At 56.2% G+C, this 23901-nt stretch overlaps 1 protein-coding gene across 1 annotated transcript in view; it reads right to left on the bottom strand.

The window, feature by feature from the left end:
* Positions 1 to 4961: 4961 nt before the first annotated feature.
* Positions 4962 to 23901, bottom strand: part of EFNA2 (ephrin A2) — a 39361-nt gene continuing 20421 nt past the window's right edge. Inside the window, exons 2-4 of the mRNA XM_058821193.1 lie at positions 9739 to 10028; positions 6381 to 6446; positions 4962 to 5178 (exon numbers count right to left, since the gene is read on the bottom strand). Coding sequence (XP_058677176.1) covers positions 5057 to 5178; positions 6381 to 6446; positions 9739 to 10028 — 478 coding nt within the window. The 3' untranslated portion in view covers positions 4962 to 5056. The remainder of the gene's footprint in view (positions 5179 to 6380; positions 6447 to 9738; positions 10029 to 23901) is intronic.

Below are 23901 nucleotides of genomic sequence, written 5' to 3'. Positions count from 1 at the left end.
CAGAGCCCACTGTGCTAATCTCAGAGCCCACTGTGCCAATCTCAGTGTCATCGTGCTAATCTCAGTGTCACTGTGCCAATCTCAGTGGCCTCTATGCCAATCTCAGTGTCACTGTGCCAATCTCGGTGGTCACTGTGCCAATCTCAGTGTCACTGTGCTAATCTCAGAGCCCACTGTGCCAATCTCAGTGTCACTGTGCCAATCTCAGTGGCCTCTATGCCAATCTCAGTGTCACTGTGCTAATCTCAGTGTCACTGTGCTAATCTCAGAGCCCACTGTGCCAATCTCAGTGGCCTCTATGCCCATCTCAGTGTCACTGTGCTAATCTCAGTGTCACTGTGCCAATCTCAGTGTCACTGTGCCAATCTCAGAGCCCACTGTGCCAATCTCAGTGACCTCTATGCCAATCTCAGTGTCACTGTGCCAATCTCAGTGCCCACTCTGCCAATCTCAGAGCCCACTGTGCCAGCCTCAGTGACCTCTGTGCCAATCTCGGTGTCACTGTGCCAGCCTCAGTGACCTCTGTGCCAATCTCAGTGGCCACTGTGCCAATCTCAGTGTCACTGTGCCAATCTCAGAGCCCACTGTGCCAGCCTCAGTGACCTCTGTGCCAATCTCAGTGGCCACTGTGCCACCTCCATCCAGGAGCCTGAGCCCTGCAGCACCCACCAGCCCCTGCAAAGCCACAATGCCACGGGGCACCCAGGGTGGCAAAGGGACAGCCTGGCCACTGGGAATTCATTTCAATGGAGCAAACTGAAGCTGGGTGTTGGATAAAAATTTATTTCCATCCCAGGATATTGATTAAAAAATTTATTTTCATCCCAACTCCTTGCTCTGCCTCGAGCAGCCCCGGGGAGGGTTTGGCCTCCTCCTGTGGCACACAGTGGGCATGGTTGCCCTGAGCCACAGTGCCCTGCCCTGCAGCACAAAATGGGAAAATACCTCTGGAAAGCCGAGCAGGGATGGGTGAATGAATAATCCTGCCTGCCTGAATGTCCCTGGAGTGAGCACCAGGGCAGGGAGGGAGCTGGGGACCATCCTGAGCCTCCTCACGGTGCCAACCTGGACCACAACACCAGGACTGGGGGAGCTGCATCCCTGTGCTCTCCACAGCTGGAATGCTGCACCTGGTGGGATTGGGATATTCCACGGGCCAGCAGAGCATGGAGCACCCACTGCCTCCAGGGGATTAAATTTAAAAAAACCTGATTAATGCTGAAATGCTGAAAGGAGCAGCGGGAGCGGAGACCTCGGAATGGTGCAGGATCACCCAGGGGTCCTGGTGCCTTTGCCCTGGAGCAGGTGGCGAGCAGGATGGCATCTCCCAGCCTGACTCCATGGAATCAGCCCCAGTTATCAGCTGGAATGACTCAGCTCCACTCCTGCTCTGACATTGCTGCGATGGGGATCCCGCAGCCCAAACAGGATCCAGCACACAGAGCACCCAGCTCTCCATCAGCACCACTCCTCACATCAAACCTCGATGCCTCTGCAGAAGAGACTCTAAACGATGGCTCAGAATGGCTCTAAACGATCCCATTCAGGCCCTAAAGCCCCACGACTCCATTAATTAATTACTAACGACGATCCGTCTCAGCCTCGCGCCTGCCCGCTCGCTATTTTTACCTCCCTATTTCCAACTCCCGGCGTTAAAAAATCATGAGCCAGGTCTCAGAAAACCTCCTGAGCGGGTCTAAAAACTCATTTTTTGGTCAATCCCTGCCAGGCTCTTTCGCTGGTGGTTCCCTGTGACGGAGGAGCTGGAGGTGGCACCCACGTCCCCGGTGGTGGGTGGCATCTCTCCCGCTCCTGGCACACATATGGCCTTTATTAAAAAGCAAAATTAGTCTTTCACCCTCTGGTGGCAAAACTTCAGAGCTCGGATCAGCTGTGGGAGCCTCAATTAATTACCAGCGGGTTGTTCCTATTGCTGCTAATTATGCTGGAATGGGCATAAAATGCCAGGAAGGAGCACGGGCTGCTCCAAAAAAAGTTTAGGATTTAAGAAAAGAAAGAGCCGGGGCAGAGGATGCTCGTGATGCCACCTCAAAGAAGCCTGTCCTGGCTTTGGTGGCCTGCCAGGATGTCACCTGTTGGTGTCTCATTGCTGGGGAAACTGAGGCAGTGGCAGGTGAGGAGCCGGGGCTGCGGGAGCTGCCAGCCCCGAGCGCCCACCCGCCAGGCAGCCTCGCCTCCTATAATTAAGTACTATCAACAATTGCACATTAATTAATTTAATATCCATTATTATTAATTAACAGGGTAATTAAGTCCTTCCTGTAATTAACACACCACCCAGCAGAGAGGCCTGGCTGCAGAGCCAAGGGAAAAGGAGCAAGGATGGACCAGCTTGGAGCCGGAGCCCTTTGGGGACACAACCCCAGCCACCCCCCAGTGGGGACACACAGAGAGGGAAAAGTGATTCCTCAAAAGCAAGGGCCTCACACGACATTTATTTGTATTTTATTATAAAAAAATACAGAATCCAAATGGGGGGGGGGTGAGAGATCCGGTTACCATCAGCACGACGTCGAGGACGAAAGCGGAAATGTCGAAGGACGGAGCGAGGCGCGACGGGGACCAGCACAGGGGGGGACAGCACCAGGGGCAGGGGGGGCTGCTCCAGGGGACCCCCAGCCCTCCCCCACCGCCGCCTCCGTCCTTCCACTCTCCCACAGTCGCTGTACACAATATAGATATTTATATATATAATCTATATATATATAAAACACAGACCGAAGGCCAGGCGGGTGCTGCCGGCTCCGTGGCAGAGCCCGGCGGGTGCCCCCCGCATCCCCCCCCCCCATAAACACAATGCTTTTGTCACCTTCGGGAACCACGACCTGGTCTGGACACACGGGACAGGGATGGCAGGGAATGCGATTTTTTTTTTTTTTTAATTATGTGGGATTTTTTTTTTTTGTAATTTTCTTTTTTTTTTGTAAATTTTTTTCTCTCTTTTTTTTTTTTTTTTTTTTTTGGATGGTCGGGATGAGCTTATTGCAAGATTCCAGCTTCCTAGTCTAAAAAATAAAAATAAAATAAAAATAAGATAAACCCTTCCATAAAATCCATTCTCAACAATACATAAAAAAAAAACGCTCACAGTATAGCGCTGTATGTACAGAGACAGAGGCCCCCCCCGGCCCCCACTGCGGGATCCACTCGGAATGGGGGGACTCCAGCCAGGTCTGAGCCCATCTCTGGCATCCCCTGGGACCACCGACCACCCCTGGCTCCTGTGGGATGGGCACAGCACCTCCCCAAGGTGGGACAGCCCCAGATTTAAGGCGAGGAGGGGTCAGACCCCGGGGCTGCGGGGTGACCCCTCCCTGGGGATCTGCCACCCCTGGGGTCACGGCCAGCCTCGGATTGGGGGTTTGAAGGAGGGGGTTTCACTTATTAATGCAAAGGAAAATGGGAAAAATCCCCAAGCCCAGCCCTGCAATGTCGGGGGACAATGGGGGAGCACCAGGAAGGTCCCACACCTGTTCACCGGCCCCCCCATGGGGGCTCCTGTACCCCCAAGGCATCGGGGGGACACGGAGCAGGGTGGAGGAGCAAAATCCACGGCACACACTCCTCTCACCCCGGCGCCAGCCAAACGCCCTCGGAGCGATGCCCACGGCTGGGCGAGCCCGGCCTGCCGGCTCCCAGCGCCCGCCGGTGCTCCCCGTGCCAGCCGCCCATTCCCGGTGCTCCCAGTGCCAGCCATTGGCAATGCCAGCCCTTCCTGGTGCTTCCCATGCCAGCCATCCTCAGTGCCAGCCCTTCCCGGCCTTCCCAGTGCCGGCCATTTGCAGTGCCAGCCATTCCCAGTGCTCCCAGTGCCAGCCATTTGCAGTGCCAGCCCTTCCCGGTGCTCCCAGTGCCGGCCATTCTCAGTGCCAGCCCTTCCCAGTGCCAGCCATTTGCAGTGCCAGCCCTTCCCAGTGCTCCCAGTGCCAGCCCTTCCCGGTGCTCCCAGTGCCAGCCATTCTCAGTGCCAGCCCTTCCCGGTGCTCCCAGTGCCAGCCCTTCCTGATGCTCCCAGTGCCAGTCATCCTCAGTGCCAGCCCTTCCTGATGCTCCCAGTGCCAGCGCTTCCCAGTGCTCCCAGTGCCAGCCATTTTCAGTGCCAGCCCTTCCCGGTGCTCCCAGTGCCAGCCATTCTCAGTGCCAGCCCTTCCCAGTGCTCCCAGTGCCAGCTATCCTCAGTGCCAGCCGTCCCCGGTGCTCTCCGTGCCGGTGTCCCCGGAGCTCCCGGTGCTGGCCGTTCCTGCTGCTCCCCATGCCGGGTGTCCCCGGTGCTCTCCTCGCTGCTTTCCCAGTGCCATCCTCGGTGCTGCCGTGCTGCCCAGACATCCCCGGTGATGCTCCCCAGTGTCCCCAGTGCTCTCCTGGCCTGCATCCAGTTTGCTGCTCACGGAGCCACCCCGGTGTCCCACGGGGACGCGGTGACATCCTGGCACGAGTGGAGAGATGCTCAGAGGGGGCTGTGTCCATCCAGGCCCCCCGTGCCCGGGGCAGGGTGTGGCCGGGGGTGGCAGGTCCGGCTCCGTGACGTCCTGTGGCCGGGCTGTGAAGGAGTCCGTGCCCACGGAGCCGGTGGCACCACGGCTGTGTCCGGTGCTCCCGGTGGCTCTGCCCGCGGTGGGGACAATGAAGGCTCAGCGGGGACTCGAGCCCGGCCCGTGCGGGTCAGTCTGGCACCAGGGGGACCCGACGGGAACAACTCAACGAATAAAAATAAAAATACTTTTTCTTTTAAAAAACCGAACGAAACCAAAACAAACCAAAAATAAAAAAAAAAAAAAAAAAAGGAAAAAAACCCCAAACGGACGAGGACTCTGTATTTGGTCTAGAAATGTAAAAAGCAACGCCCCACCGGGACAGCCGGAGCTGCGGGGCAGGGATGGAAATTCGGGACCCATTGCCCGGGGACAGCCCAGCACCGCTCCCGGCGGGACGGCCGTGCCACGGCGGGGACTTCAGGCGGCGACACGACCCTCCCGGGGCACCATGCGGGACGGGCGGGATCCGCGGAGCCGCTCCCGGCGCGTCCGTGCCGGTGCTACGAGACCAGCAGCGTCCAGACGACCGGCACCACCGCCAGCGCCGCCGGCGGCACCCTGAGGCTGCAGCAGGAGTTGTTGCTGGTGAAAATGGGCTCCGGGGACTCGTAGAGGGAATCGTCTGTGGAAAAGGAAGGGACAGAGCGAGGGTGAGACGGTGGGATGGCAGCGGAGGTGCGGGGATGCTCGGTCCGGGCTGGAAGTGGAGGCACGGGGATTCTCGGTCTGGGATGGAAGCGGAGGCGCGGGGATGCTCAGCGCACCGGGATTGGGATCTGGCAGCATTCCCGCTGCTGACCCCTCCCCAAATTCCAGCTTCCACCGCCGGGATGTGACACGGGGACATCCCAGTGTGGCAGTGAGGGTGGGAATGCCGAGGGTGCTCCTGCTCCTGCCCTTTACTGGGATTAGGGAGCGTTGTACCCCACGTCCCCCTGCGCCACAGGGAGGTGACATTGTCCCTGGGGTTGGACCCACTTGCCCACAGCCTGGGGGTCCTGTGCACATGGGGGGACACATAGGACCCCATGTGGCTGCTCCTCAACTCAGCTCACTCCAGTTTGCCACTGGATTATGGATTTATATGGATCTGGAGGCAGGAAAAGCAGAGTCTGGTCCTGCCTGGGGATGCTCCAATGTTCCACCCAGCTGATCCCCCTGTGCCCCCAATTCCAGAGGGTCCCTCGTGCCAGGATGAAGTTTCCAGACTCATTTTTGAATGAGTCAATTCCAGACTCATTCCAGGGCCAGACCCAGTCAAGGGGTGCCCCCTCCCACCATCCCCCAGGCCCAGCCTCTCTCCCCCTTCCCTTCTCTTCCCCTCCGCGAGACAGAACAAAATCCCAATATTATTAAAATACTAAAAAATAATATCGGGAGAGATTTTTTTCTCCCCCCTCTCATCCTGAATGGAACATGATGAGTTTTTACAGATGGTTCTGTTATGTTGGGTTTTATTTTAAAGCCACCAAAGGAAGGGAGGCGAGAGCCATCGGTTACCCGGTGACATTCCGCTGTCCCCAGGGAGAGCTGCTGCCATTTGCTAATTACACGTTAACAGGAGAAGAAAATTATTAATTTGTTTTTTTAAATGGCTGATTTATGCGAGTTGGAAAAGTAGCCACTGAGCAGGGATGATTATTGTTATTCATATATTTTTTTTTCCCTGTGTCTGGACAGTGCTGAGATGGCTCCAACAGAGCTGAGGGGCCCTGTCCCCATCCCTGTCACCATCAGGGTGGTAACCAAAGGCCACCACTTGTCCCCAACCCACAGGGCAGGACCTGGGGACTCCCCCAGGGACCTCCCAAACCTCTCACTTACTTGTTGGCCGAACATAAACCTTCAGCTTCAGGCAGGGCCTGTCCACTGTGTTCGGGGGGGAGGCGGCTGCAGGAGGAAAAGGGGACAATGGGGGTGGATTGAGGGGAAAGCAGCAAAACAAGGGTCAAGGCACTGAATAAAAATAATAAACATTGGGAGAGAGGGAAAGGGAGGAATGGCAGTAATTATCAGGGTGATACTTCCTCTCGGGATGAGAAAATGGGATTATTTTATATATATATTAAGAGATTTAATTTTCTCTCTTTTTTTTTTTTAATTAAAGCAAGGGGTTTTTTTACCCATCCCTTTTATTTTCTGTTTTGGCGCTTCACCCCATGGAGGGAAGGAGGAGGTGCTGAGCTGAGCAGGACCATGAGCACCCCAACTCCTCCATCCCAGCCCCATCCCAGCTCCTCCAGGGCTCCATGGGAGTGGGGATATTTTTACCCTCCTATTTTCTTTTCTTTTTTAGTGCTGCACCCCATGAGGGGATGGAGAATATGCTGAAGTGAGAGGCACCACAGGCATCCCAGAGAATTCCATCCCACAGCATCCCATCCCACAGAATTCCATCCTGCAGCATCTAAACCCACAGAATCCCATCCCACAGCATCCCAACCCACAGAATCCCATCCAGTAGCATCCAACTCACAGAATTCCATCCCATAGAATCCTAGCCCACAGAATTCCATCTGACAGCATCCTAACTGACAGAATTCCATCCCATGCATCCCATCCTGCAGAATTCTACCCCACAGCATCCCACCCCACCGCATCCCATCCCACAGCATCCTAACTCACAGTATTCCATCCCACAGCATCCCATCACACAGAATCCCATCCTGAAGCATCCCATCCCACAGAATTCCATCCCACAGCATCCCATCCTGCAGCATCACATCCCACAGCATCCTAACCCACAAAATCACATCCCACAGCATCCCAACCCACAGAATTCCATCCCACAGCATCCCACCCCACCGCATCCCATCCCACAGCATCCTAACTCACAGAATTCCATCCCATAGCATCCCATCCTGCAAAATTCCATCCCATAGCATCCAAACCCACAGAATCCCATCCCACAGCATCCCAACACACAGAATTCCATCCCATGCATCTTATCCTGCAGAATTCTACCCCACAGCATCCCACTCCACCACATCCCATCCCACAGCATCCCATCACACAGAATTCCATCCCACAGCATCCCATCCTGCAGCATCACATCCCACAGCATAACACCCCACCGCATCCCATCCCACAGCATCCCATCACACAGAATTCCATCCCACAGCATCCCATCCTGCAAAATTCCATCCCATAGCACCCAAACCCACAGAATCCCATCCCACAGCATCCAGACCCACAGAATCCCATCCCACAGCATCCTAACTCACAGAATTCCATCCCACAGCATCCCATCCTGCAGAATCCCACCCCATCCCGCTGCATCCCAGCTCCATCCCCAGGGCCAGCGCTGCCCTTGACCCGCTCCAGAGGCACGAGTGTGTCCCGGTGCCGGCGGGTTAATGGATTCCAATCCATGGGCTCGAGGAGGAGGTAATTTCTTTTCTTTCATGTCTGCTAAATACGGTTCCTCAAAGAGGCATAATTTCTAATGTTCCGCATGACGGGAATTCTAACCGGGTTAGCAATGATCAGCTTCCCATTTACTCCTGTGTAATCTCTCCCTAACGACATTAAAAAATAAAAAAAAAAAAAATAAAATAAAAGCGGGGGGGGGGGGGGCGAGGAAGAGAGACAGAGAGAGTTGTGGCCGCAGTTATTGCACCGGTGACATTTTACGGGGGGAGAAGAGAGAAGGGGGGAAATGGTAATTTAATATAGATAAAAGGAACAAATTAAGTGGGCTGAAAACAGCTGCTTTAGGAAAAAGAGGAGGAATGATAAGGCGGAGGAGCGTGGCCGTGGCTCTGGAGAGGGCGGCGGGGTTGGGGTCGCGCTGCCGCGTTTGGGGTTGGGTTTTATCCCAGCACCTGCCCCCAGCAATGCTGGATTGTTTTTCCTGTGGGCTCCTCTCCCCATCCTGTCCCTGTGGATGTTCTGGAAGTGGAAATTCCCTGCTGGGAGCCCCCATCCTGTGGCAAGCACTGGAGTTTCCTCCTGAGCGGGCCAGGCAGTTCAGGTTAGGGTGAGAAAGGGAGCCCAGATTTGGGAGAGCACAGGGATACATGGGAGAGCACAGGAATTCCATGTGAGAACATGGGAATTCCATGTGAGAAAGGGAGCCCAGATTTGGGAGAGCACAGGGATACATGGGAGAGCTCAGGTGTACATGGGAGAGCACACAGCATTACATAGAGCATAGAAATGCATAGGAGAGCACAGGAATAGATGGGAGAGCACAGGAATTACATGTAACAGCATGGAAATATATATGAGAGGATGGAAATTACGTGGGATAGCACAGGAATTACATGTGAGAACACGGGAATTACATGGGAGAGCTCAGGTGTATATGGGAGAGCACAGGAATTACACAAGAGCACGGGAATTACACGAGAGCACAGAAATACAGAGATCATGGGAATAGATGGGAGAGCACAGGAATTACATGTAACAGCATGGAAATATATATGAGAGGATGGCAATTACGTGGGATAGCACAGGAATTACATGTGAGAACATGGGAATTACATGGGAGAGCACAGGAATTACACGAGAGCACGGGAATTACATGACAGCACAGAAATAAAGAGGAGAGCACAGGAATAGATGGGAGACCACACAAATTACATGTAACAGCATGGAAATACATGTGAGACGATGGAAATTACATGGGATAGCACAGGAATTAAATGTGAGAACATGGGAATTACATGTGAGAGCATGGGAATCACATGTGAGAGCACGGGAATCACATGGGAGAGCACAGGAATCACACGAGAGCACAGAAATACATGGGAGAACATGGGAATAGATGGGAAAGCACAGAAATTCCATGGGAGAACATGGGAATTACATGGGAGAGCTGAGGTGTGCATGGGAGAGCACAGGAATTATATGTAAGAGCATGGAAATACATGTGAGAGGATGTAAATTACATGGGATAGCACAGGAATTACATGTGAGACCACAGGAATATTTTTGAGAGCACAAGAATACACAGGAGTTTATGGGAACACTGCACTGGGGCTGGGGACATTCCCAGTGCCATTTCCACTGGAATGAAACCAGTGCCTCTGGACAGTCCTGGTCATTCTCATGCCCAGTCAAACGTTTCCGTGGGATGTTTGTTTGCCCTGAGCTGGATTTTTGAGAGGATTCTGCAGCGTTTCGGCTCAACCAACACCAACCCAGCCACCAGGACCACCCCAAGCCCATCCCCACTCACAGATGTAGTAATACTCGTGGCCGGGTCGGAACTCGAAGCCCAGCGAGAAGGGGGTGAAGAGCTGGAACTTCTCGGAGAACTTGAGGGGCCCGTTGGGCGAGTCGGGGCGGTTGCACTCCCAGCGCTTGAAGCCGCGCTGCCGGTGGTCGCAGGACGCGTGGCCCTCGTAGTTGACCATGTAGAGGATGTACCTCTCCATCCGCTCCGGCAGCGGCTCCTCGTAGTGAGGGCAGTAGATGTCCAGGTAGTCGTTGATGCTCACCTCCACCGTGTAGTCCCCGCGGTGGAACCTGCAGAGATGTTGGGGCAGAGGGTCACAAACTCGTCTGGAGACCCCTCCCGGCGTGGAATCGCATGGAGGTTTGGGTTGGCAGGGACCTTAAAGGTCATCCAGTGCCCATGGGTGTTCTGGTTTTGGGCTCTGTTTGGTGTCCTGGGATGGGACCCTGCCGCGCCGCTCTATTTGGGACTGAAAATCCTCCTTGTTTTGCAGGAAAAGCCCAAGGAGGGACACTCCCAGGACATCAAGTGGTGCCTCCAGATGTTGGATATGAGTGGGTAAGGAAGGGCAGGTGAACACAGGACCGTGGAATCCCAGGATGGTTTGGGTGGGAAGGACCCTAAAGCCCATCCAGTGCCCATGGGTGCTCTGTTTTTGTGCTCTTTTTGGTGTCCTGGGATGGGACCCTGCCACGCTGCTCCTTTTGGGACTGAAAATCCTCCTTGTTTTGCAGGAAAAACCCAAGGAGGGACACTCCCAGGACATCAAGTGGCGCCTTCAGCTGATCCAGGACTATCAGATATGAGTGGGTAAGGAGGGGCAGGTGAACACAGAACCATGGAATCCCAGGACCCTAAAGCCCATCCAGTCCCCCCTGCCATGGGCAGGAACACCTTCCACCATCCCAGGTTGCTCCAAACCCCATCCAACCTGGCCTTGGACACTTCCAGGGATGGGGCAGCCACAACTGCTCTGGGCACCCTGTGCCAGGGCCTCACCTCTGTGTGATCCAAAGCCTGATCCAACCCCACCAGCCCCATTAACCTCCAGATTAACCCAAATCCTTTTTGTTTCATGCCAACAAACCGGCACCATTTGGCAGGAAACCGCACAAAAACGGCGATTCCCGGCGGCGCCGCAATCCCGGTGTCACTGGTGCTCTTGGCACTGACAACCCCAGAGATTAAGGGATTATCAACACTGGAGAACTCCCCGGCACATGCCAGCAACCCCCCTCCAGCTCCTCAGGGTGGCCCCTGTGATCCCCTCCCCAAATTCCAGACCCCCAGCACCACAGCTGGTGGAGCTCAAGGCCAAATTTGCTGTTCCCCCATGGCAGCTTGGCTTCCTCTCATCACTGAGTGAGGATTTTTTTATATAAATTTAAGGGGTTTTCTTATCAATTTGAGGTTTTTTCCTATCAATTTGAGGTTTTTTCTATCAATTTAATGTTCTCCTCATCAGGTAGCCCCCCAAAACCTCAGCACTGCCAGTGGTCACCCCACAGCTCCAGGGTTTGGCCAGTGGATGGAGGGATCAGCATAGCCTTGGTGGGTTGGGGACAGTGACCACAACTCCCTCAACCTCTCAAAGCAAAATTTTGGGGCTCCCAAACACCCCCTGAGGCTGTGACAGCTGCTGAGATGGCTCCAATTCATCCAGAAACACCCCAAAAGTGCAGCCCCATCCCTATGGGAGCAGAGAGTGACCCCCAAAAGGGAAGGGGGGCAAGAAGGGAGGACGTGTGGGGAGGACTGAGGGGGGTCCTGCAGCCCCCCTCCAGCTCATTACCTGCCTCATAAGCTCTCTGATCACACAGGGAACACGCTAATTAAGGAGCAGGGTTTCTCCCTCTCCTTCCCTCTCCTTTCCCGAGCCAGTTGTGCCAACCCTGCCCCTGGCAAGGTAACATTGGAAAATGTAAAATTAATACAAAGGGCTGGAATTTACAGGGAAACAATTTTCAAATGCGCGGAGAACAATAAAAAATATTTAAAGGAGGAAAAAAAACCAACAAAAAAAGCTTCTTCTCGCTGCCTTTTATTTAAAAAAAATTATTTATTTTAATGATCGTTACTAAAGCCCAAAGAAAGGCAGGGGGGCCCCCACTTACCAGGGGAATAATAGTAGCAATAATTATTACATTTTGGGGGAAAAACTCACTTTGAGGGAGTGACAAATTGCTGAATTAAAGCTGATTAAAGCTGATTAATGGCCCAGACACAGATGGATGCAGGGGGGCCACGGGGAGGAGGTCACCCTTGTCTAGGGGGCTGTGGGGAGGGGTCACTCTTCTTTGGGTGAGGGGGTTTAGGGGACCCCCAGCTTGGTGCACCCCATGTTCTGGGCTCCCCCACTGCATCCCAGTTTGATGCTATGGGATGGGGATGATTTCAGCACCAGGGATGCACCCAGGACAACCCCCAGCTCCATGGACACCCCAGCTCCAGAGCTCCATGCTCCCACCCTCAGGACATGTCACCCACTGAGCCTGGCTCCATCAGGTTTGGGTTTAATTTGGGTTTAACCAACAAATTCCCAGCACCGTGACACCTCTGTCCCTTCACGACAGGAGCAAGAATCCATAGAAAGGAAATTGTCTGGAATTAAAATCTCAGAGCTGGTGAAGCTCCTTTAGCAGTTCCCAACCCTGTGTGCCCTCACCATGCTGGGCAGGGTGGCAATTCCATGCTGGAAACACATTGGCTTCTCAAGTTTTTACCTCTTGGATATTCACCGTGGTCGGGAGAAACCCTTCCAAGGGGAGAGGCACCCGCAGATGGAGACCCCAGACCCAACCAGGAGAGCAAATCCCACACCCAAACCCTGGTCCTGCTCCCCCAAAGAACAGCCAGTGCCTCAGTTTCCCCTCAGAGCTGCAGCAGCACCCTCCCAAAATTCCCAAATTCGGGCAGCGACCCAGCGCAGGAACAAAGCGGATTTGTCTCTCTACACCCTGCGAGACCAGCCAGTGTCCCAAGGGTTAAATAATTCAGATTTTTCTTTCCTGAACAGCTTGAAAAGAGATATGATTGCGCCCACTGGAATACAGGAGGGGGGGGGGATATTATGGATGGAAAAGAGCTATTTAAGCTGAGGAACGGTGTTGGCACATAAACAAATGGGTTTAAACCGGCCATGAATAAATTGAGGCTGGAAATTAGGAGGTTTGGAACCACTGGGGGCTCACAGGGGCAGAGGGGCGAGGGGGGGACTGGGGCAGGGGGCCAGGTATGGGGTCCCCCCCGCTCCAAGGGCACCCGTCCTTGCGGGGCCAGGCACTGAGAGATTTAAAATCTCCCTTCCGCTTTCATCTCCCGAAATCTCCTTCATTCAAATAGTCACAGCGTGATCAGGAGTAATAAGCCTATTACAGAGCAAAATAAAACACAGCAGCCTCCCCCCCTGCCCACCCCCCCAAACCAGCCCCCCCCCAGCCCTCCTGCCCTCTTTGGGGCTATTAAACACAACCTAAAGGAAATTCAGATGTGGAGAAACCAATGTCACCCCTTCCCCAGCTCCCCCAGGTGTCCCCCTGCTCAGGAAATGGGGACAAAGTGGCTCCTGGAGCTGGGGGGGTGGCAGGGAAGGGTCCCTGGGGTGCAGGTGCCCACTGGCCCCTTGCACAGCTCCTTTCTGCATTAATCCTGTTGCTCAGCTGGCTCTGTGGCCGGCAATGGAGTTCACACCGGGAATGTTTAAGGCGGTTTTCCATCTGCTTCTCCTTCTCCTTGGGCAGGAATCACTGCCAAGCCCGGAGCCATCCCTCGGGATGACAATGGCAGCGCTGGGCAGGAGCAGGACGGAGCCACCAGGGGGAAATTGGGCCATGTGCTGGTCCCAGTGTCCTGGAGGCTGATCCCTATTCCCTGCTCGAGAGGCAGAAGTCACTTACGGAGCTGGGAGGGGATGGAGCTGGAGCTGGATGCACACCTGTGTGCACCCAGTTTAGGCCCAGTGGGTTTGGCCACCCCAGACCCCATCCCACTGCCCCATCCCACCACCTCACCAGTGCCAAGGTTGGTTTTAACCGTGTTTTCAAATATTTTCCATGGCAGAAGAGACCGTCCCCAAACTCCCTCCAGGCTGTGCCGGAGCATCCCAGCATCCTACCATGGCCAAGCCCTGGCGCTGGCAAGGATGAGATGGCATTCATGGAATGCCCTGTCCCCATCAACCCCAACCCCTGGGAGGGTGGCAGTGACAAATCCCAGTCCCCAGAGGCTCTGGGGTTGTCCCTGGTGGGACAGAGCGGGGACGGCGTCGTGGCTCACGGAGCACCAGTAATGCGGGCCGGAGGGACCCCGCCGTACACACAGCACCTAAATTATTTAATTTCTCCAAACTGCTGCACCTTTATAAATCATTAAAAGCTCCTTTTGATCTGTGTTAATGAGGTTTCCTGAGTGCGGGGCTGGGAAATGCTTCGGCGCCAGAAAGCGACGCCGCTGATTAAAAAAATCAAGAGGGGGTGAGTGGGAGCGTGGGGGGCACGGGCAGGGGCTGGGGGGCACGGGGAGGTGGGCACGGGGAGGTGGGCACAGGGCAGGGGGCACAGGGGCTCCCCAGGGCCCAGCCAGACAGTGGAGGGGCTTTAGGCATGCCCATCATGTTTATGTTCTTTCTCTTTCAGTTTCCCTTTTCAGTTTTCCTTCCCTTTTCTCTCTCCCTTCCCTCTCCTCTTTCCTGGAGCTTTCCAGCTGGGGAATGCCAGGAACATGCTGGTACCTGGGAAGTGCTGGTGCCAGGCTGGGCTTCTTGGTCCTCCCGGTGCTCTGGGAAACAATTCCCTGTTTGGGGAGCAGCGGGATGGGATGAAAGCCCCGGGGCTGTCACTGGGAGCCTCAGGAGGGTCCGGTCCCGTCGGTGACCCCGTCAGTGACACCGTGGGAGCGCCGTGGCGCCGGCCCTGACAGCTTTAATGCCGATATTTATCTGTGCTCCAAAGCTCCGAGCCCGGCTCCACACTCAGGAGCTCCATCACCGGGATCGGGACAGCTCCCGATGATGGCAGCTGGGTTTGGGTTTGACATCGGTTGGGGACACGGTGGGGACAGACAGGGGTGGGGATGGGGATAGACACAAGGACAGGGATGAGGATAAGGATGGAGGTAAGAATGTGGATAGAGACAGGGATGGGGACAGAGATAAGGAGAGGGATGGGGACAGGGATGGGGACAGAGACAGGGATGGGGACAGGGATGGGACAGGGATGGGACAGGGATGGGAACATGGGTGGGGCAGGCACGGGGACGGGGATGTGAATGGGGGTAGACACAAAGGCAGGGACAAGGATAAGGATGGAGATAAGAATGTGGATAGAGACAGGGATGGGGACAGGTATAAGAAGAGGGATGGGGAAAGGGAGGGGAATGGGGACAGGGACAGGGATGGGAATGGGGACAGAGATAGAGATGGGGACAGGGACAGGGATGGGGACAGAGATAAGGAGACGGATGGGGACACGGATGGGAATGGGGACAGAGACAGAGACAGGGATGGAGACAGGAATGGCGGGGGGGGATAGACAGGGACAGTGATGGAGATGGGGATGGAGATAAAAACTGGTATAGGTACAGGGATGGGGATAGGATTGGGGATGGGAATGGGGACAGCATGGGAATGGCAATAGAGACAAGGATGGGGATTTAGACAGGGACAGGGATGGTGATGGGACTGCGGATGGAAATAGGGACAAGTATAAGAACAGCAGGGAGGCAGGGATGTGGTGGGGATGGAACGGGGATAGAGACAGAGATGGAGATGGGCACAGGGATGAGGATAAGGACTGGGGCAGGCATTGTGGCTAACAAAAACAAATTCCATGCAGACCCAAGGGGCACTTCCCCAGCCCTGGCATCCCTGGAGCTGCTCAGGGAGCAGCACTGCCCCAGCTGGAGCAGGCGAGCAGCACCCCCAGCCCGGCTCCGCGGAGCTCACACCTCCACTGACGGATATTTCCCTTTCCCTCCTTTTAAGGTAAATGACAGAAAATCCCAGGACAGCCATCAGCCTCCGAGGTAACCTCGTCCCGCCTCGGCCGCGTTCCCACAGGACTCAGCGGCTCCTGTTACCTGGGGCAACGGCGGGGAAATGACGGCTGGCATCTAAATTGCCATCATTATGCTCCCGAGCCAACACTCCCCATTTACACTTTATTGTCATCTTTTGCTTTAGGGAGATGCTGAGATATTACAGGACGGGGTGACAGAGCGGGATGAGCGGGGACGCACGAGGAGAGAGGCGCGGAGATAAATGGGGACCCCCGGAGCTGTTATTCCAGCCTGATTGCGGATCCGGAAGCGGAGCCGAGCCCGATCCCGCAGGCTGTGGGGAGCTTTTAGCACACACAAGAAAATAAAATTTGTTTAAATGCAAGCGCCAGCCTGGCGGGGCCCGGGCACGTGGCAGCTGGGAGAGGATTCCCACCAAAACGGCGCGGAAGCAGCTCAGCCTCCTCCTGCTGCAGGGATGCTGATGGAAAAAGGGAACTGAGCCTCACCAACAGCTGCTGCTGGGCTGGGACCACGCTGTGGGGCTGGCACCCCTTTGTGGGGTTGGCACCCCTTTGTGGGGCTGGTACCTCAATATTGGACAGGTATCCCATTGTGGGGCTGGTACCCCATTGTGGGGCTGGTACCTCAATATTGGACAGGTATCCCATTGTGGGGCTGGTACCCCATTGTGGGGCTGGCACCCCTTTGTGGGGCTGGTACCTCGATATCGGACAGGAATCCCATTGTGGGGCTGGTACCCCATTGTGGGGCTGGTACCCCATTGTGGGGCTGGCACCCCATTGTGGGGCTGGCACCCCATTGTGGGGCTGGTACCTCAATATTGGACAGGTATCCCATTGTGGGGCCGGCACCCCTTTGTGGGGCTGGTACCTCGATATTGGACAGGAATCCTATTGTGGGGCTGGTACCTCAATATTGGACAGGAATCCCATTGTGGGGCTGGCACCCCATTGCATCTCCTGCACCCCACTGCAGTGAGGTCACTGGGGTCACTCCAAGGATACTCCTGGGCACCCCAAAGCAAAACCTGCTCTTGGCTCTCCAAATTCCAAGTTTATTCTGCCTCCCCATCCCACTTTTTGCACAAAGGAAATGCAAAGTTAAACTTGGGATGTCACCTCCCCATCCCCATAGGGGTGACTGCAGTGAGACGGGGCCAGGGGGAGGAACGGGGCCTTTCAAGTGTTTGCAGTGAAAAGAGAGAAAAAAGCAAAGAGTTCAAAACCTGAGCAACTTTCCAAGGAAGAGCCAGGGCGGCTTCACCCTCAGCCCCACAGTGCCATGCATGGGATTGGGATTGGGAGATTCCTTCCCACACAACAACAAAACACCTCCCTGAGTGGGACCCCACTGCTCACAGTGCTTGGATAAACCCAACCAGAGCCACGACCCCACGGATGCACCAGGAGCTGGGAGCTCCACATGACCCAGCACGACACGGACACGCTGAGTGGATGGACCCTGCCATGATGCCGAGCATGGAGCAGACAGGTTTTTCCCTCAGACTCATGACATCACCCTCTTGTCCAGAAAAAAAATGCAGGTGTCAGAAAGAAATCGTGTTTTTGGCACATAAATATTCCATTTTCCACATGCCACAGCCTATCCAGGGGGATGAACCCCCTCTTGGGCAGGTGGAGCCTCTTTTGGGGGAGCTCTACCAAAGCTCCCTGGAACTGCTCCAGCTGCTGCAATTCCTACCACTCACCCCTCATTAGCATGGATGCTCGTTAGCCCAGCGCTGAGACTAATCAATACTGCCATTAACCGACTCCCTGGAATTAATGCGCTTGAACCTGGCAGGCCACAGGATATTGGTCATTTTTCCACTTAACCTGGCAGGAGGAGTTTTTCCCTGTGCTGGTGGCTGTGGATGACAGAGGGAAGCTGGGACAGTTCATCCCTTCAGCTCCTGGCTGCTGGCTCACCACCAGCTTTGTGCTCACCACCACTTTTTGGTCATCCCTAGGTTGTTGGAGACTCTCTAGGGTCTCCAACCCTGTCCCAAGCCATTGGGTTGGAGACCCTAGAGAGGGTTCTGGGGTCTCCATCACAGCATAGGGACACCCAGATTGTGACCCTCTGGTGCCACCCCATTCCTGCAGCTGCTCCATCCCTTCTGCCCCAGGTTCCTGGCCCTGGAGCCCCGGGCAGGCACAGCCAAGCTGCTCTCCAGGGCACCCCAGAGCCACCCTCCCCTGCTGCTCCCGCCGCCTCGCAGCGCCTCTGGCTAAACAGAGATCAGAAATGTTAGATCTTTCTTAACATCTCCTGCCAGCACTGTCAGTGGCCCTCTCCAGAGTACCAGGGCCCTCTGTTATGTAAACACAGCACATTCTCTGTCAAAGATTAAAAAAAAAAAAGCCTCATTTGCACATAAAAGCAGCCTCTGCACTAGTTACGGGCACTGTGGCATGTAAGGAAGACTGTAGGTTAAATTCAATAATAAAGTGGGGCGGCACAGAGGTCCTGCTCCAGCTCCTTCTCCCACAGCTGCTCCAGCCCAACCTGCAGCCACCAAGTGGTGCCAGTCACAGGTCCCTGGGATGGATGGGGACTGAGGAGGAACCCTGAGCCCAGGCTGGGCTGTGCCTGAGTGACCCCAGGCCCCTCAGACCACCCTGGTGCTCCTCTGTGCCCCCTTCATGCTCATGGCACCCCAGACTCCACCATGCCCATCTCCTCCCCTTGGCACCCCATCCAGAGCAGGGCCTGCTGCCCCACATCCCTCCCCACACATTTTTGGGAGCTGGCACCACCCTCACACCCCAGCACAGCTCTGCCATTGTCACGGAGCAGCTCCACACAGGGAACCACACGGATCATGAATGTGACACCGGATCATGGATGTGACACCGCGGATGTGACACCCCTTGCTGCCAGCCCTTGGTGACTGCTGTGGGATGGCACCGGGGGGATCTCTGGCCAGGGCAGGGAGTGCCAGCAGCCCAGCTGGCTCCGGGGATGGCGGCAGCCAGCCGGGCCCGCGGCCGGTTCCGCGCAAATCGAATCAACAGAAACTGAACTGTCGGACAGACGAGGGCTGGGAAGTGTCACGGTAATTGTGTTAGTGCCAGCAGGGCTGTGGCTGCTCCAGGAGCCAGGGGCACGGTGAGGTGGGCACGGCAGGGTGGCACAGAGAAATGGGCACACAAGGATGGTCATGATAGGATGGGCACGGCAATGCCAGCACAGGGGCTCACCAGACACCCACATCTGTCAGGCCCAGGGGGAGGGAGTGAGGGTTCAAGAGGGATCAGGGCGAGGACCAGCAAACCCAGACAGCCACAGAGCCAGGTGGCACGAGGAGTCACAGCGATGGTTGACAGTGAAGGTGACAGGGACACCAGATTCCACCAGAGGGAGGTGATTCACTCCCAAATCACTGCATGTCACCATCCAGCACCCATGTCCCTATCAGCCTGGGGATCATGTCACCATCCAGCACCCATGTCCCCATGGCCATCCGACTGGCACACATGGCCCCAAAGACACCAGCCTGGCACTTGTGTCCCTGTGCACGCTCAGCCCTGTGCTCGCCAGCCCCGCTCACGTCTGTGGCAGCCGGGCACGTGCCAGCCGTGCACGGGATCACGCGTGCTCATCCGTGCTCCGGCGGCTCACGCTGAGCGCCCTAATTACCGCGTCTGGCCAGGCGGGCGGGCGCTGATAACGGGCACGGGACGGAGCTGCCGGGGGTTATCAGGCGGCGACAGCCGGGCCCCCCGCCGCCCGCGCCGCAGCCCGCTGGGACAGCCGGATCAAGGCGCGCTTTGGGGGTCTCCAAGGGGCGGGGGATGGGGTAAACAGCCCCCCGAGGGGTGACCTCATTAGCACGGCCGAGCCCCAGTGTTGTTGTGGCTGGGCCTGGCATGCTGCAGGCAGAGCCTTGGGATGTGGGGTCACCACGGTGTCGGTGCCAGCCTCTTGTCACCTCCCTGCTGTCCTGGAGGTGAGGGACATCCACCCTGCCAGTCCCACTGTCACCAGCCTGGAGGGAGATTTTGGGTGCTGTGAGGGCCTGGGTGGCAGCAGGAAAGGCCACTGAGGAGATAGATCAATGTCACACTCTGGTCTCTGAGCCAAACCAGCCACTGTCCTGGCAATCCCCAGAGCCGTTCCATTTCTCTCATCCCAGAGCCACAACCAGGACATGGCACAGTCCTGCTGTGACACCAGCATGGTATCCACTGCTTCCGTGCCTCAGTTTACCTTCCCCAGGGCTGGATCTTCCTGCATGCCACGGATCCAAGAGCAGGAGTAACAGAGAAGGAGCACATTCCCCATCCTAACTGGCTAAATACACACAAATTAACATGGATAAACACAGACTGCTGCATTATTTCACTTATTGGCCACTATTTTCAGCCAGCGGCCGAATTCCGGGCAGTGGCGAGATGGGTGGCAGCAGGGTGGGGGCGTTGGCAGGAGCACTGGTGACTCTTTAACCTTGGAGCACTTGGCCTAGCAGGGAATTTGGGGCGAGCAGTGTCGGTAATTTGATCGGCAGGAGCCGGGCGAGCGCTGGCCCCGCAATCACCGGGAAAACGCCGACGCAGTGGAAATCGGCCGCCGCTGCCCAGCAGGAGCGGGCACAGGGACACGGCTCAGAAGGAAGGACACAGCGGGCACCTGTGTGCCCCCCACCTCTGTTCAGTGCCACCCTGGCACTCCCAGGGGGCACCGGTGGGTTCCAGACCCCCACCAAATGACACCACTGTCCCTCTGTCCCGGCAGTGCGGGGCTGCAGAGCCAGAATTTATCACACCCGCCCCAACAGCTCCCTTTGACAGGGTCTCCGGGGAGGCTGAGCAAGGCCTTTTGTCTGCCCAACAATTAATTATTTCCTGGCTAATGATGAACTCCGACTTGCCAAGCAGGGAGCGGCTGCGTGGCAAACCCTCCCTCACCCCACTGTGCCCCCTCGCCACAACCCCTCCCACGTCAGGGTGGGATGTTGGGGTACCCAGGGATAAGACTGGGCTGTGAAACCTCCCTGCATCTCACCATCCTTCTCACAGGCACGCTGCCCACTAAAAAGGGCGCCCCAAAAGCAGGAGGATGGTGCTGGGCAGGCAGGATGGGCCCCCTCTGGCAGTGCCAGCAGGTGGGTGCTGCTCTGTGCTGCGGCAGCAGGTGCTGGCAGCACTCTAAGTGCCACTGGCGACAGCCCTGGAGTGCTCCAGGAGGGGATAACCGGCTGATGGGGCTGAGCTAATGGAGAAAATCCATTTAGGATCACTCGATACTCTCCCCTGGGCTTTCATTACACCTCAGGGCTCTGCAGGGCACCGGGCCCTGAGCCGGCCTCTGCCAGCCCAGATCCCATCGCTGCCGGCTGGATGTCTTGGCAGAGGGACTGGAGGGATGTGGGGAGGGATGTGCATGGGAAGGGATGCAGGGAGGGATGCAGGAAGGGATGAAGGAAGGGATGAAGGGAGGGATGTAGAAAGAGATGCAAGGAGGGATGCAGGAAGGGATGTGCATGGCAAGTGATGCAGGAAGGGACACAGGGAGCCTTGTGCACAAAGCCTGCAGCCCTGAGCTTGTAGCTGCAGGTGACAAGAGCAACGCCAGCAATCCCTGCGAGGGACAGCGACAAACTGGGGTGCGATGGGGCCTTGCCCTGGAGCAGCTCCCAAGGAGCTCGGCCTGGCTCAGTGCCACAGGCAGGAACAGCGACCCCCGGGGCTGCAGGCGCTCAGGCCAGGCTCCCTGCAGTGGGAAAGGCAACAGAGCCATGAAAAGAAGTAAAATAATTATCGGGCGCTGGCGGCTCGGGCTCCCGCCCGGCGCGTTCTGTTTAAGGCTAGTTAATAGCCAGTGTTCTCTGGTTAGGCCTGAATGACATTTCCAGAGTTATAATAACTGAGCTATTACTCGCCGTATTGATGCATTCCCCCCGCCGGCAGCGGCTCATCCCGCGCCGTGCCGCCCGGCCGCCGAAAGCTCCTTTAGTCAATAGCACTTCTATTTTTCATTACTCCCTGGAAATGTGGCTCTTGGAAGCTCATCCGTCATTCAATTACGCCCTGGTTCAGTCCTATCATACACGTGTCATAAAGTTCCTCAGATCTGAACTGCTGTTAATTTTCTGCGCCATCCCAAGGGGATGCCCGGGACGTGCCTGGAAAGCAACCAGGCAGCCGAGGGCATGCCGGGTACGGGCGCTCCCGGGAGCGGGGGCTGCGGCACTGCCCGGGCACGGGGGGCTCCAGCAGCCCAGGGGTCACCCCAGAGCTCGGACATTGTCCCTTCCCCACGGCAGAGGCAGCGGGCCTGGCGCAGCACGACCTTGGCAGTGCTGGGAATTTATTCCTTGGGTTGGTTTATTCTTTTATCAGGTGTTGGTTTAACAGGGTGAGCTCCCCCCCTTCCCCTTTAATCCTATCGGCATCTGTGTTCGGCACGTCCATACCCAGAATAATCACCTGCCTGGCAGATTTGTCACTTCACCAGATGTAATCGGGGAACTTTTCTCTTTTTTTTTTCCCCTCTTTTTTTTTTTTTCTTTTTTTTTTCTTTTTTTTTTTTTTTTTTTTCTTTTTGAAACTCTCCTTATTTTCTGTTTCTTAGAAGCTGCAGCTCGCGGGCAGAGGCGGCTGCTGCAGGCAGTACCTGTTCCAGGTCACCCTCCCCAAACCCAAGGGTTTGCTCTGCTCAGAGCTGGGGTTTGGCTGAGGGGAGGATGACAGGGCAGTGGCACCGAGGGTGGATGCCAAACGCTGTGCCATGATGGCTGTCCCTGCCATCCTCTGCTGGATGGGCACAAACCCTGAGCCAGAGGGGGAAACGGGCACAGGATGAAGCTGGGGGATGTTGGGGATGGGGATGCTCAGCCAGGTCAGGAAGATGCCAGGTCAGAGGGACACAGAGGTTGCTCACAACATCTCCCTGCACAGATGCCAAGGACCATCAGATCCTTCAGAGCCTTAAAAACTCACACCCAAGAGGTGATGTTGGTCCTGCTCCCCTTCACACCCCTGCAGGCACCACTCCTGCTGTCCCACCATGGACTGCCTGTGGCTCTCTCCAAGCCCTGAGGATCCCTGTCCGTGCTCTCCCGTCCAGGGCGTCCTGTCCAGTCCCCTCAGCAGTGCCTGGGTGGTCTCAGCCACTCCACGTGTCCTCCCAGCAGGACAATGACCTGGTCACCGTCCTGCTCCTCCGCACTCCCACGCGCTGCTTTCCCTAAGCCCGGACAGACACACGCCTGGGTGGGACAGACACACGCCCTGGTGTTGGAGAACACCCTGTCACTTGTCAGCCCCCGGGACAGCCATGCTCCTGCCAGGCCCCTTCCTGCTCCTTGGGATTGATAAACAAACATTCCCATCAGGAGGATGAGGCAGGAACAGCCCAGCCACGAGGGGACAATCCCCGGAGTGTCAGTCATGCTGGAACAGCTTTTACCTCCGTTCTGATCAGGGAAACTGAGGCAGGGAAAGGAACTGAGGCAGGGAAAGGGCTGTGGGTGTGCAGGGTGGGATGTGTGAGCTGGGCACCCTCTGCCAGCCTGGCATTTCCCTTCTCCCCTCCCACCCCAGGCTCCCGCTGCTCTCTGGGCACGGCTAATGACCGGCCTAATTGATCTCTGACGAGGCACCAGAGATCGATGCTGCCGGATCCCGCTGCAGGCTCTGTGAAAAGCCATTTCTCCTGCCCGGCCGGGCAGCACCGCCCCTCGCCCGCAGGGAAGCGCCCATCGATCGGGGCAGGGATCGATGGGGTGGGGAGGGGATGGAGGGGAAGGGGCCACCCCCGCCGAGGGGAGCATCCCCCGGCACCCAGCGGGTCCTTGTCACCATTGCAGGTGACACAGGGCACAGACAGCAGCCGGGGAAGGGGAAGGGGAAGGGGGAGAAGAGAAAAGAGAAGAGAAGAGAAGAGAAGAGAAGAGAAGAGAAGAGAAGAGAAGAGAAGAGAAGAGAAGAGAAGAGAAGAGAAGAGAAGAGAAGAAGAAGAGAAGAGAAGAGAAGAGAAGAGAAGAGAAGAGAAGAGAGAGAAGAGAAGAGGCACAGAGCCCAGAGGTCCCTGTGAGGTCACAGTGCCACCAGATCCACACCGATTTCCTCGCCTGACTCTTCCCCCTTTATCCCTTCCCCTTGTGTCCCACCGGCCAAATTTGACCTGATTTGGTGACAC

The sequence above is a fragment of the Ammospiza caudacuta genome, chromosome 28 (genome assembly GCF_027887145.1).
Source record: "Ammospiza caudacuta isolate bAmmCau1 chromosome 28, bAmmCau1.pri, whole genome shotgun sequence".
Taxonomy (NCBI): domain Eukaryota; kingdom Metazoa; phylum Chordata; class Aves; order Passeriformes; family Passerellidae; genus Ammospiza; species Ammospiza caudacuta.
Note: the sequence above shows the minus strand (reverse complement) of the source record. Positions and strands in the feature narration are given on the sequence as shown.